This window comes from Rosa rugosa, chromosome 2 (genome assembly GCF_958449725.1).
Source record: "Rosa rugosa chromosome 2, drRosRugo1.1, whole genome shotgun sequence".
NCBI lineage: Eukaryota > Viridiplantae > Streptophyta > Magnoliopsida > Rosales > Rosaceae > Rosa > Rosa rugosa.
In genome coordinates, this window is record NC_084821.1 from 6,053,226 (window position 1) to 6,068,297 (window position 15,072).

General features: G+C 39.7%; 2 protein-coding genes, 1 long non-coding RNA gene and 1 pseudogene across 4 annotated transcripts; all 4 read right to left on the bottom strand.

Moving 5' to 3' along the window:
* Positions 1-488: 488 nt before the first annotated feature.
* LOC133730227 (pentatricopeptide repeat-containing protein At1g12300, mitochondrial-like) lies at positions 489-2,103 on the bottom strand (annotated as a pseudogene).
* Positions 2,104-2,497: 394 nt separating this feature from the next.
* On the bottom strand, positions 2,498-4,832 carry LOC133732999 (uncharacterized). 2 transcript variants are annotated; one of them, XR_009857446.1, is made up of 3 exons: positions 4,656-4,832; positions 3,025-4,431; positions 2,498-2,850 (listed from the first exon to the last, which is right to left on the bottom strand). It is a non-coding gene; the product is annotated as an uncharacterized LOC133732999 (long non-coding RNA). The 2 variants fall into 2 exon arrangements; XR_009857445.1 differs by having other exon boundaries at positions 2,498-4,431.
* Positions 4,833-5,677: 845 nt separating this feature from the next.
* LOC133731749 (F-box/kelch-repeat protein At3g06240-like) lies at positions 5,678-9,469 on the bottom strand. Its single transcript, XM_062159160.1, has 2 exons — positions 8,259-9,469; positions 5,678-8,058 (listed from the first exon to the last, which is right to left on the bottom strand). The coding sequence occupies exon 2, from the start codon at positions 8,052-8,054 to the stop codon at positions 6,705-6,707; it is 1,350 nt and encodes a 449-aa protein (XP_062015144.1). The 5' UTR covers positions 8,055-8,058; positions 8,259-9,469; the 3' UTR covers positions 5,678-6,704.
* A 142-nt stretch (positions 9,470-9,611) lies between these two features.
* Positions 9,612-11,985, bottom strand: LOC133731750 (heterogeneous nuclear ribonucleoprotein 1). Its single transcript, XM_062159161.1, has 6 exons — positions 11,809-11,985; positions 11,640-11,680; positions 11,319-11,482; positions 11,040-11,139; positions 10,755-10,924; positions 9,612-10,484 (listed from the first exon to the last, which is right to left on the bottom strand). Exons 1-6 carry the CDS (start codon positions 11,862-11,864, stop codon positions 9,951-9,953), a joined length of 1,065 nt encoding a protein of 354 aa, XP_062015145.1. The 5' UTR covers positions 11,865-11,985; the 3' UTR covers positions 9,612-9,950.
* Between the last annotated feature and the right edge of the window lie 3,087 nt (positions 11,986-15,072).

Below are 15,072 nucleotides of genomic sequence, written 5' to 3' on the forward strand. Positions count from 1 at the left end.
ACATGCACTGGATGATAATAAAACACCCTGAAGCAATCATCAAGGAACCTAAACATCTCAAAAGGTAGAAGTTATCCATATCTTTCCTAGCTATTAGCTAAGATTAGCAATAAATCTGGGAATATCCCAAAATGCTCAAGTTAAAATATAGGCCTTTATTGAATAAAGAGTGTTTGGATGCTCGTGTTGCAAACTGATGTAAAAGTCATAGATACTGGGACATACTTTACAATCAAACAAAAAAGTGAAAGTCAATTTCCCATTAGGACATAGATATCAAACACGGATGAACTAAAAAAGAGAAATAATTGTGATTTCAATTTTCGTTGTTGAATGAGAAATACTTATTCAGAGATACTTATTGCCAGCAACTAAATTGATATTGTGTTTCAATTGTGGACTTACAAACAGGATTCACAGAACATTCCAGGTTGCGAAAGAAGCAGCACTGCAGCAGTTTCAAATTTCCTAGTGATATTGAAAAATATTTATTTGAAATATTCAAATACTTTAGACTGAATCTTTAAGCCATGCTTTACAGGATCTACTATATCCGTCGACAATAAATCCACAATCAAGTGCATAGTTGATGCATCTGCGGAGAAACCCCTCTCACGCATTTCTTGAATGAGTCCCGTAGCCCTTGACGTCTCATTGTTATTCATAAAACCTCTGATAATTGTGTTATAGGTACAACCATCTGGAGAAAAGCCTTTCTCCTCCATCTCTTTAAACAATTTTTCAGCTTCACTTAATAGACCTCTTTTACAAAATCCAAGAATCATTATATTATACGTCCACACATCAGGTTGAAGCTATAAGATGCTTTGATGACAAACCAGAGAAGACATCTATCGCAGAATCCATTTTCCTAGCTTTGCAGAAACCTTCAATGATAATATTGTAAACTGCAATATCTAATTCCAACTTATTGCCTTCCATCTCTCTAAGCAATTCTAGTGCTTTAGAAAGTTGTTGGTTATTACACAGGCCATTGACCATGATATTATAAGTTTGAACATTTGGACGTTGGCCACAACCTTGCATCTCAGAGAACAGCTTTTCTGCATCTTGTATTCTCCCTGCTTTGTAAAAACCATCAATAAGAGCGTTATAAGTAATGGTGTCTGGAACAAGCTCCCAACAAGTCATTTCCTGAAAAACCTTATTGGCCTCATCGATCTTTTTCTGCTTACAGTATCCGTTTATCAATATGTTACAACTCCAAACATTGACCATGGATCCCTTGCTAATCATCAGATCAAAGACTTGTTTCGCCTTGTCCATATCTCCTCGCAAACGGTAACCATCCATAAGCGAGCTGTATGTAATCGTATCAGGCTCAATATGTCTTTGAATCATCATGTCAACCACAGTTTTGGCTTCCACAACCATCCCTTCCTTACAGAATGTATCAACCAAGACATTGAATGTGACGACATCTGGAAAGATACCTTGATTCAACATTTCATGAAGTAACCTCGTAGCTTGTTTCCACTGTCCTATATTGCAAACTCCATGAATTAAAGAGGTGTAAGTAACAACGTTTGGAGCAATACCTTTACTTATCATTTCTGAGAAGAGGTTCATTGCATCAACAACAAGTGTATCCTTACAAAGACAGTCAATGATGGTGCTATAGGAAACTATGTCAGGCTCGCATCCTCTTTGTTCCATGTTCCTAAGTAACTGAATCGCTGCACGGCTGCTCCCCGTCACGCAAAAGCCCTTTATTAGAGTGTTGAAAGTAACCACATCGGGCTTAGAATGACCTGCCTCCAGCATTTTGGTGAAAATTCGTGCAGCCTCAGGCACTTGATTGTGGAGAACAAAGCCGTTGATTAGAGTGGAGAAGGTAATAACATTTGGTTGAAGACCCAATTTGAAGAATTTACCCAGGACAGATAAGCTGAACCCCATTTCATTCAAATGGCAATAGCAGTTGATGATAATGTTAAGAGTACAGTGATTAGGAAGAATTCGACGCAGAAGCATTTGTCTATTCAAAGAGACTACTGCAGAATAGTGTTTCAATTTGACAAGTTGAGTCAAGATTTGATTGAAAGGGATAACAGAAGAAGGCAGAGGACGGGAGTGAAGCATTTCATGGAACAACATGGAGGCATCCTCAACTTTACTCACATTGGGTCGGTTTCGATGGGTTTGTCTCGAATGAAACAAAGGCATGAATTTGGTGATACCTCTTGCGCTGCTGCTGCTGCTGAGCATTATCTTCACATCCAACAATTGCTTTGAGTTTCTGCTCTCAGCTTTGTCTTTGGTACAAAGGCTTTTTGCCCGACTAAACAGTTACGCTGTTAGTCTCTAGCCCACGTGGCACCTTAATCCTCGGAAAGAATGGGTTTCCCAATAGGTATAGAAACCTCGGCACTTTACTTTTCTTGCAAGTAATTTTCTTTATTAATGCCTTTCAGAGCAAAACACAGCATTTAAAAGTAAATATCGATCAACCAAAAACAATACAACAGTGCAGCCATTTGAAGCGCAAGAACTCAACTTCTACAAACTATTTGACCTTTTGTTCTATTAAATTCATGTAAAATACAACCCAGACCTTGCGAGCATATAAGTTATTGAGACATGTGCTCATAATTCACACTTCCCTGGGTCAATGAAACCAAATTCCGGACATGAAAAACATACATGTAGAACCTCATCTAAATTTCATACAGGTACCTCCTCTTGGTTCTTAAACCATATGTACCTCCTCGTTGTGCTTCGGCAGTACTTTATCAGAGTCGAACCGAAGAATATGTTACCGAGTTAAAATCATGCAGCACTACCAGCAATGTCAATGCTTTGTGATTCAGAGATTTGGCCACTGAATAACTGCAGAAAACACAACAAAATAATTGTGAAAAAATCACATTGAACATATGAAGGCCACTAAATTTTACTAAAATTAAATTGCTCATACCGGAAAAATAATCCTGAAGCATTATCACAAACATAGTACGCAAAAGAATAACAGAAAATAGAGAGACAAAATACAAGGCTTCATACTCGATTAAACATCGTGCAGAATCCATTATGTAGAGTTAAAACATAAAAACCAACCAGCATGTGGATGCCCCATGATGTATCATAATCATTCAGGTACCGAAACTAATGTTTCATCATATACAATTGTATCCAACAAAAAGGAACGCTGAGGGCAATCCTCAAGCATATATGGGCTGCTGCAGACCGGCTTCTCAACTTTATGGCATTCAATCCTGACCAACTCCTTCTCAAACAGTCTGATCACAATTGCACCACTTTTCGTAATGAAACTCATATCGCTACGCCAACTGAAGCGTGAAGCAAACACATGTGGTAAATCATCCACCCTAAATTCAAAGACTTCCATCCACGAGTCAGACACCCCATAATCTCTCATTATCCATAATCCAGTATCACAATTTTCCTCAAATAATTGCAGAGACTGAGACAATAGGCAAAGGCATCCTCCTAAATGAACCACAGTCTGCATTTGCTTACCAACAAAACGGTAGTTTTCCTCATCATCTTGGTTACAACTTACAACCAGGAACAGGCATTAGTCGTAACTCTTCACTTGCCAAATCAAAAGCATAGATACAGAATGCTACAACCAAACTCCCATCCACATCATATTCATAGCAGTTAACAACCTAATGGATTGCTTCATTTGAAAGAACCCCGCAGTGCTGCCTCCTCCAACCGTTGTTGGGGAATGACCAGTGGGAGCCTTTACTACTGCTCCAAGAGTTAGCTCTCACCGAGAAGATGAAGATGTTGACATCCACATCCACATACCCATCCACTGCAGGACCAGAGTAATCATCAGGAATTACTAAAACAAGTTTGTAATCGTCAGTGGCTGAAACATAACCAAACCCATATCTTATGGAGGCCAGGCATCCCTACAAGTCCTTTTCGTTATTGATGAAAATTTTGGATCAGGTATTTTGTGGAAGAATCCTGTTGTTGGGTTCCAAATAGACAAGTCTTCATTATAACTACCTAGAATTACCAGCCCATTGCAAGAAGCCATTACAAGTTTTACTCTGCTGCTCTGATGGAAATGTGCTATTTGTGACCCGAAAATTATCTCCAGCTAAGTCTTCCAAGCATTGCAATTGAGAATTCCCTATAAAGGTAAAATTATAATCATTATATAGAGAGGATTTGTAAACTATGGATATGGTGGAGACAAGGACTCTATGACGGAGGGTTCTCTGCTGAGATGCTAGCTGGAGGTGAGATTTGGCAAATTGAGGGTCACAAATGATAATAGAACGCCACCTTTTCGACACACAACTGAACCGGATCAAAGATTTGACTGGCAACCGACACAGAATCTTCAATACAATATCTTCAGGGAGATCGAAAACCTCCTCCTTCTCCGACATTGAAGAGATTTCCCAACCAATATAACCGAAAGAAATGCTGCAACAATCAAATTATCAGCACCAAGGCAAAAGCTTTAAATTTGCAGAGATAATGTATTGACTTGCACTCACTAAAAAGAAAGAACAGTGACTGTTTTCATGGCGAAAGTAAAGAAAATGTGAGCAGATTACAGTACTTTGCTATTGGTGGATTTCTCTATTAGACCAAAAGCAATGAAATTTCTGTAGAATTTGAAAAGGATGGAATAAAAGAAGACCTACCGACAGAGCTAAAAAAACTTTGATACGGCGGCGGCACGGAGGCTGGTCCAGCTGGATGTGGTGGTGGCAAAGAGCTGCGATGTATAAGAAGAGATTGATTGATTGAAAGAGATCTCAAGTGTGTGGTTAGTTATCTGATCAAGTGAACAGAGAGCTATGCAATGGATTTCAGGTCAAGAAAAAAAAAAAAAAAATATATATATATATATATATATATATATATAGGAGAAAGGGAAGAGAACTAGACTACATATATATAGCTAGCTCAGAGCCTCAGACACACAAGAAAAATCTTAGAAAGAATAAAGGTTAATATTTTCAGAGACACACAATGCAGAACTATTAGTAAAGAAAACGAGAACAACTAGACGTGAGCAATTGGTGGGTTTATTTAAGTGTTTCTTGCTCGTCAAGGATAGAGTCCTTGTGGCTCAAGCGAACCCCACCAGCTTGGCAGCTTCAACTTTAAAATCTCGATAGTATTTAAGAAATCTGAAAACCCACCTAGGTATCTTTTGACTTCTACATGCAACTCAAGCTTAAGACAGATAGACAAACAAACAGACAGGAATCTTTCATGGCTGGAATTTATTCACCATGGAATGCGTCAACTATCAACTCCAAGCAGACAAGCCTTTAACAACTTCTGATAATTGATCTACTATAGGGCATGGCTGCTCGATTATGACCTGAAAATTTGTTTGGTACTGTTTTACCTTCATGTATGTAAAACCATCCCTCTCTACCAAAGCTGTTGAAATGAGTGGATATCAGACTTGATAGTTATGCAAAAAGAGTGAGTATTTCATAAGTACAGAGAATGGAGAGCATATATCCAAGGAAATTGAAGCAACTAGTAGACAATGAATGGATAAGTGCTAATTAGGTTACAAAGAGAGCATAATAGTAATTACCATAAATATCTAAACAAATCAGACCACTAGTCCAAACTGGGTGAAAATCATGCAGCACTAACAGCAATGTTAACACTTCATACTTGATTGTTTTGGCCTGTAAACAACAGAAAATACAATGAACTAATTATGAGAAAATCACATCGAACAAGTAAATGCCTTTAAATTTTACTAAAATAAAAACAGTCATACAGGGAAAATAAGCTAGAGTGGTCTGCAATGCAGCATTAATAATGTCTTCATGCTGCACTAACAGGAATAATAATGCTTCATACTTCAGAATATTGACAGAAAACAGAGAGACAAAATACAAGGCTTCTTACTCACTAAACAGAGCTATGAGCCTAGCTATGATTTCAATCAATTGAAATTCATATGGACAACAAACTATTACTCAGCTTAAATAAGCTGGAGCGACCAGCGAAGAGAATGAATGGAAAACAAAAGTACTAACTAGGTTACAAAAGAAGGAAAAGTTTGAGCAGTAGTCCAAACTGGGATATGAAAAGAGCATAGTATCACAAAGATCTAAACAACAGAAAAGCCGGATTGCGTTACAAATGGTAAACAACCATATATAAACCACATTGCTTTCATACTTCATAGTTGGCTACTCTTAACAAACAACCTCATAGAAAACACATTTAAATTAACAAACTAGAAGGACTTGTCTTGATACTCTAGACGTTCAAAGAAGGAAAAAAAAATAAACAACAACCAGCATTTGAATGCACACTGAAGCAATCCCTCTTGTTCATATCTGCTTGTCAATTTTCAGTCGTCATAGATCAAAGAATCAGGGAAAACATTTAAACAGAAAATATCTATAAAAGTTGAACCACTAACAAAGAGAATGACAGAATAAATTAGGGACGAAAGGAGCATAATATCATAACCAGTAGTCTGAACTATGATACAAAAGGAGCATAATACAAAGACTTCAGCTGTAACTGGAAAATGTGCCTCAATCATAAACAATAGTCGTCATACTACATAGTTTTGGCCACTCAATAATAAACAACACACACAAAACTAAAAGACATGGGTACTAGATTGAACATTACTCATGCAGAATCCAAATTTGAATGGTGAAAACAAATAAAGCCAGCATTTGTATGCACATAGCAATCCCTCTTCATGCCTGCTTGTTATTTTCTGGCCTCAAGTCCCCATTATTCAGACATTCAGATACCGAAAGCAGAGTTTCAGCATATAGAATCACGTCAAACAAAAAGTCACAGCCATGCAACTCCTCAAGCCTATATCGGTCCCTGCAGACCGGCTTCTCTTCTTTACGGCATTCAATCCTGATCAACTCCTTCTCGACAATGAGTTTAATCACAACTGCCCCGTCTTCTGTAACAACTATAGGTAACCAACTTCTGTAAGAACCAAACACCTCTGGTAAATCATTCGAACTGAATTTAAAGAGCTTCATCCATGAATCAGACACCCCGTAATCTCTCATCATCCATAATTCACTATCCTGATCCATTCCCCTAAAAGGATGCCAAGTCCAAGACAATACGCAAAGGCATCCTCCTAAGCGGTCCACAGTCTGCATTTCTACACCGTTTCCATTATCATCTTGGTTAAAACAAGGAACGGGCAGTTGCCGTGACTCCTCATTCGCCAAATCAAAAGCATAAATTTGAATTTGTTCAATCAATCCGCCATCCCTATAATATCTGTGATAGTTAGCCCAATGGATTGCTTCATTTAAAAGAGTCCCAGACTGGCTTGTCCGGCCGTAGCTGAGTGAAAACCAGCCAGAGACTTTACTGAGTTTCCAAGAGTTAGCTCTCATTGAGAAGATGAACATGTTGACATCCCCATCTACTGGATAGAAACTAGCGGGAATTACTAAAACAATGTAGTCATCAGTGGATGAGACATAACCAACGCCATGTTTTCCGGTGATCATTTCACACTTTATTATTGCTGAAAAATCAGGAGCGGGTAGTTTGCGGAAGAATCCAGTTGATGGGTTCCAAATAGACAAGTCATAATGATCAGTACCTAGAAGCACCAGCCCATTGCATGATGCCATTACATTGGTTATATTCATCTGGGATGGGATGGTCAGATTTCTAACCAAAGAATTTTCTCCAAATGAGTTTGCTAAGGACTGTATAGCCATTACATTTGTTATATTCTCCTCGGATGGCATGGTCAGACATCTGACCAAAGAATTACCTCTAAATGAGTTTTCTGAGGACTGTAGCCTCGGACTTTGTTTGGGGGTGTCAATTGCACAAAGTGAAGAGCGTTTGAGCAGGAGGAGTCTCCTAGTGATGGTTCTTAGCTCAGATGCTACTTTGAGGTGAGCTTTTCCAAATTGTGGGTCAAAAAATATAATAGTATGCCAGCGTTTCGATACACAACTGAATCGAATCAAAGACTTGACTGGCAACCTACACAGAATCTTCAGAATAACATCTTCAGGGAGGTCAAAGCTCAGCTCCTCCTTCATCATTGGAAACATCTCCCTAAACAAGATTAACGCAAGGATCTATCACATGGAAAAGGCTTATAATGCTGAAACTCATCATTACTTGGCCTTCTCCCTAAGTTTCAACTTTGATTGCAGGGAACTATAAACTAAATATGGTTCTCCAGAAGAATAAACAACAAAATATATGCAGTAACACTGAAAACAGATGACAAAAGTTGAGACAAAAGAACTTACCGTGATCGGAGTTTAGAGCTTTGGTGTGGCGATGGTAACGAGGCCGGTGGACAACAACAAGTAGAAAGCTCTTCGAAACGTACTGAGCGCGGGAGAAGACATTGAGGGGAGCTGAATCACCACTCCCATTTCACAAGGTAATGTTTTAGGACATTATGATCCAGTGTGGTATTGTAGTCTTTCGAACCTAGAACATATCGACACGTGGGTACAAGAAACATGGGCTGCTCTGCTTTGCTTTCAGCTTGGGGTGGTGGGCAAGCCCTATTTTGGCGCCCAGACTTCTAAGTACACCCATCAATCGCAACACTGAGATGGATACGAGGCTTAGGATCTGGGCTTACTTTTTGTCTTTTTCTCTTTTTTTTTTTTAAACAGGAGCTAACTTCTCTGACCCCTTTTGTCATCCTCCTTGATAGATCATTTGGAAATGGACATTTGGAAAGTTCAATATGCTACCCGAAACCCGTCATCACATTCCCTCCCATAAAAACCGAGAACATTTCTGTAATTTCCAAACTCAATTTTATATAAATTGCATTCAAAGTTTCTAAATTATGTGGGAATCCAAGTGTACGGACATCCATATTCAAATTGTCTAATAAGTAATTGGTAAATATTTGGTAGAGTTAAATGTTGGAACTACAAAATCACATACTGAAAGATAAATATGATAATCACGATATCCATTTCCAACAATTGCTTATCAATATATATCAAAGTACATTAGCCCATAGTCAAATACAGTATGCAAAAAGATTAAAAGGATAGCCACCCTGGAACCTAGCGTAAACACTGATGAAAAATAGGAACTCAGTATACAAAAGTTACAAAGATGCAAATCTCCACATAGTTAAAAGTTCCACCAAAAGCAGCAATAATGACTGATTGATACAAGATCAAAGGAAGATGTTATTTTGCAGGGCATTGAGTTTCAACAGGTACAACAATTCAGCACCCTTTTTAATGCAGGTAATTAAGGTAAACACTATAACTAAAATTTCAAAAACGAAAAACCGCTGAAGATATATACGCGTATAAGAATGTCAGAGAAAGACTGTTGCTCTCAAGTCAACTAATGCCCCAACACTCATGCAAATTAAACTTGGGGACAGTTAATATGATAGCAACCTACAAAGCCTGCGACAGAAAGTAAAACTACCAACAAAATCCATATCAATTCCCTGATACTTCTGAAACTAAAACTAAAAGAAATTATATACCATAATTTCAGACCAGCCTGCTCCTACGTGTTATCCAAAACCTGGGTAGTGATCACTGATGTAAACACCACATGCCCTATTAAACAGATAATAAAAACATTTGAGAAACTATCTTAGATCACACTAAGTAGATTGCAATCAACACCATAATACGATACTATAGTCTACAAGATACTAAGTTCAAATAAAACTACAAGATGTCCATAGCAGACACCATGTCCTTCAATCTACAAAGTTGTTCTAAACCATAAAAATAGAGAATGTGTGTATTAGAACTCTTGTGACCACCAAAAGCTCCCGGTCGCAATCACAGAAAATCTCTAGTAGCTGCAAGAAAGTGCCTAACCGAGTGCGAGACAGAAATCTAACGCAACCTGTGTCAAACTTCTATGGCAAGGCTTAAGCAACAGCATTGAAAGGCCTTCTTACTATCTTGGATAGGGATGATACTGACTACCTCCCTCTATTTCTATCTTGAATATGGATGGTACCGACTACTGCTACTATAGCCCCCCCTTCCATACGCTCCACCTGCTCCACCATAAGTACCACCAGTGCCAGATTCATATCCACCACCATAATTTGAACTTCCATAACTTCCACTTCCATAGCCTTCACCACCACCTCGACCATAGCCACCTAAACCACTTGCACCATAACCACCACCAAAACCACCACCATAGGGGCCCAGGCGACTAGTGTAACCAAGGGAAGATTCACCCCTATAGCCACCTAAGCTACTGCTGCCAAAACTTCCATACCCAGTGCCAAATTCACCACTATCGCTACCATAACCATATCCATAACCACCAGCATATCTACCGCCACCAAGACCACCTGGTGTCCTATAGGGGCCAGGGCCAAATCCTCCATCAAAACCACCATAAGAACTGCCATATGGACCATAGCCATCATTGAAAGAACGAGCCCTAGAATTGCTACCATATGCAGAAGCAGGTGGGGGATTTGAGGATTTCTTTGGTTCAGCTTTCTTGATCTCCACCTACAACAAAGCAACTTAGTTAACCTAGGTTATTTCAAAATGGAGCTACTGCGATCACCCTTTCCTCAGAAGATCTATACCTGTAACAACCTCCACCTAGAATTAGTGACAAATCACTAAAGTGAATTATGTGAAAACTAAGTGATAAAGAAAAAAAAACCATTTAATGCATCTATGTAACAAAACTGGGGAATGCAAGAATCCATGTTCCATGTCAAACAAGGATCTGTATACATGCTGGTAACCCGGAGACCATTTAAATAAGCTCACCTGGGTACCCTCCATATCTATCATGTTTCCTTTAGATAACAATTCATCTACAACTTCCTCACTGTCAAAAATTACAAATCCAAAGCCTCGAGAACGGTTGGTTTCATGATCCCGTATGATCTGGTGTTCCACAACCTCTCCATACTTTGAGAAGAAATTTTTCAACTCTTCTGCACAATTCAGCAAGTCAAGGAAAACTCATAAACGTTCAGTACAAAGCAAACAAAAAATCAAACACCTTCCGAGTTGTTAAAACAGAAAAAAGAGGAAGATATAAAACCATACCCTCGGGAACTGCAGATGGAATTCCACCAACAAATATCTTCTTTGTCCTAAAGTCCTTTGATTGCCCTTGGCCTTTAGGAATGGTCCTCTTGATCTCAACCTGCCCAAATTTCACTGCATTAAAAACACTGCTCAAGAAATCCAACATTCAATTTGATGCTCAAGAAATCCAACATTCAATTTGATACAACAACATCATTAATCCCCCGAGAACTCCCACGGATTTACAATTAAGTAAGTTAACTCATAAAAAAACCACCAAAACAAACACAACTTTACCTGCTTTCCATTGATCACATGAGTGTCCTCAATAACTTTGTCAACAACGGAAGGATCAGCATAGGTAATAAACCCAAAGCCCCTTGGAGTTCCGGTGAACCGATCTTTCATTATCACAGAGTCCACTATTTCTCCATATTTCCCAAAATGCTTAGTAAATGTAGCTACACAACCAAAATCCAATAAATCCCAAAAAAGCTACACAATTCAATAGTAGAACTTCAATTTAGACTTCATTTCATTCATATGTGAATTAGATGATTACATTTATATAAAGAACAAAAAAAGCAGTGATTTTTTTTTTTTGAACGAAGCACTTACCATATGTGGTGTCTTTTGCCAATCCACCAATGAAGATCTTTCTGCATAATCACAAAAGGTTGTTCAGAAATCTAGAAAAGATCCAATCTTCACTTTGATTTTCTCCTACAGATCCAATTTTCGCGGGAATCAGGGAAAAAAATAGAGATAGAGGGGGAAGAAGACGAACCCAGGGCTAGCGCCGTCGCCGGAGTGGGGATGACCGCTGTGCGATTTCGAACCCATCGTGGCGATTTGAGGTCGGAATTTGGTACAGAGATAATTCGAGGAAGAAACAAAAGCTATGAGCTTGAGAGCTGAGAGAGAGAGCGAATCCAGATTAGGGTTTTTGGGTGGTGAATAATATAATCTATATATACCATTTTGTCATATTAAAGGGCTGCGTATTTATGAAATATCGGATTTACCACTCCCCCACAGCGACGTGCTGACGTTTCTGTCAACTATCTTACGATTCTTACCCTTTTGTTTGATTTTTTATTTTTATTTTCCAAATATCGAATCTGTGGTATATATTAGAGTTGTCACTCGGTCGATTTCGAATCGGTTATAGGTATTACCTACTTTAAAATCAAAGCTTTCGGTTTTAAAATTGAGCTACCAATTACCAACTAAAATTTTCATTTTTTAATCATATCTACTAAATTCGGGTATTTCAGTCTTCGGTATTACCAACTTTAGAACAACTAATTCTTTGTAATATAAATTAGAATAACAATACTATATTTTTCAATTTTATTGTCATAAACTTTGTATTTGTCTACTTATTATAGTTTTCTTTTATACATGTGACATCAAGTTTTAGCCATTTTCAATAAAACTAGGTTATTTAACCATTTTTGACCAGATTACTTAAAATACAAGTATGTTTAAGGATATCTCTATTTGTGTTTGGCCCAAACTCTAGGTTACTTGACCTAGTGGTAATAGGATTTAATTAGAAGGATCTAGAATCCTAATCAATGTAGAATTACTTTCCTTATATGATTGAGATTCTATGCATTGTAATCCTCTATATAAAGAGGCCCCTATTATCAATGAGAAGACACAGCAAATTCCTCTCAATTTCAGTTTCTCTACAACACGTTATCAGCACGAACCCTAACCCTAGCTTTAGAAACCAAAACCCCAGAAATTGATCAAGCTCCACCAGATTTGCCTTGCCTACGCTACTACTGCCCCCGCAGCCCCCGCGTCGCAACTCATCGCTAACCCTACCAGGTTAGCCTCGCTGCCCCTGTAGCGCCCGCAAGCACTGATTGCCATCTACCTTCGCGCGCGCTCGCCTGCCCTCGCGACCGCGACTCACTAGCGGCCTCGCGGCATCTCCACAGCATCCCCGCAATTGTCCTCGCGGCCTCGCGACATCCCCGCAGCGGCCCCTCAACTGTCCTCGCGGCCTCGCGACATCCCCGCAGCGGCCCCGCAACTGTCCTCGCGACATCCCCGCAGTAGTCGCATCCCCGCAGTGGCCCCGCAACAGTCCTCGCGACATCTCCGTAGCGTCCTCGCGACATCCTCGCAGCGACCCTGCAGTATCACTGCACAGCCCAACCAACATCTTTTCCGGTCAAAGAATTCCGGCATCTTTTCAAGGTAAACTTTTCTAAAAGTTCCCGTTTTTGAAGTTTTTCAATTTCTTCTTCTCTTTCTCGGGGACTTCCAACATCCCTTCTTCTACCCCCCTTTCTTCTTCATAGGGGAGACCAATAGCCGAACTGTGGGGGTTCGTGCTCACTCCGAGCTTAGAGCTTGTAGAGTCCTCCAAACTTAGAGTTTGTTGAGAAGAAAACGATCGACCACTTACATCGTCGTTTCGATCTAATCCAAAAACCCCTCTTGGAATTGGATTTTCTTGGAAGCGACTACGCTCAGAAAATCCCTAATTTCTTGGAAGCAACTACGCTCAGAAATTTTATAGTTTTTCGTGGTAGCCTTTTTCGCTCCGAAACTAACCCTATTTTCTTGTTGTTTTTCAGGATGAGTAACCTGAACAAGTTGAGCTTCGCTCCACTAGAGACAACAGGCGCAGGATACCACAAGTGGGTCCGTGATGTGCGCCAGCATCTTAAGGCTGATGGGATCCTGAGTACGATCCAAGAGCCAAGTCAGGACGTGCGTACTCCTCAACAAGCTGCTGCTTTTGAAGCAAATAGAGCTACAAGAGAGGCGAATGAAGCCAAAGCCATCATTCTCATGACAAGGCACATGAATGACGCGCTCCAAAATGAGTACCTCAATGAGGAAGACCCAAGAAGACTATGGGTAGAACTCGAGCACCGTTTTGGCAATGTCCGTGATTCCCTGCTTCCAGACTTAGAAGTGAGATGGTCTAGCCTCCGCTTCTGTGATTTCAAGTCTGTACTTGACTACAATTCAGAAGCACTTCGTATCAAGTCTATGATGGAATTCTGTGGACAGAACATCACTGATACGATGTTGATCGAGAAAACTCTCTCCACCTTCCCCGTCTCTGCATTGATGATAGCCAAAAACTATCAGATTGATGTCAATGCCAGACGCATCACAAGATTTCATGAGCTAATTGGTGCCTTGAACGTAGCTGAAAAGCACGACAACATACTTGTGAAGAACTATAACTCCAGACCCGTGGGAACCAAGTCAATTCCGGAGTCTAATTATAGTCGCGCCTCCAAGGGAGGACGCAAGGAGCGAAACCCTAAGAGTAGGGATAATTCTGGACGTTCTGGTCCATATTCTCGCCCTAAAGAGGAAGGAAATCGCCAAGATAAGCGTGCACGGAACCGTGGAGATAAACGTGTGAAGAGAGAGAGGCCAAGCCTCCGATTATGGTGGTAACGCCACCAAAGGCAATAACCGTCAACAAAACGCTCCCAGAGCGCCTCGATCAAGGGAACCTGACCATAATGATGCTTGTCTCAGATGTGGATCAAGTGGACATTGGGCAAAGAAGTGTACTGCATCCTAGAACGTTGCAAACGCATACAAGATGTATCGTGAAGCAAGGGAGGCAAATTACATGGAACAAGAAGATCAAGATGAAGATCTCGATATAAGGGTGGAAGACTACAAGGATCAAGACCCAGAAACTGGCGATTTTGATTAAGTCTTTTATTTCCAAGAGATGTAGGCAATAGCCATATTATTTTTATAGTAGATGCCAATGCTATTAATCTTTCTTCAAAGTAGGCGTACTCAATGTGCGTGTGATGTCTAGGAAGGTTTTGAGATAAGTGGTACTTAAGTGAGCCTCGCTCCACCGACATCTCTCTACTCACCTGGTTACATTTACATTGGAATTACCGAAAGGAGTTAGACGACTACCATTGTTTTGCATTAACTAGTTTATTGGATTAGATTTTCTTTGGTTAAAGAAACGATGATGTAATTCCGTTTGGCTTATTAATAAAAGTTGAGTTCTTTTCTTTATGACTCCTTTTTTTATGAGCTT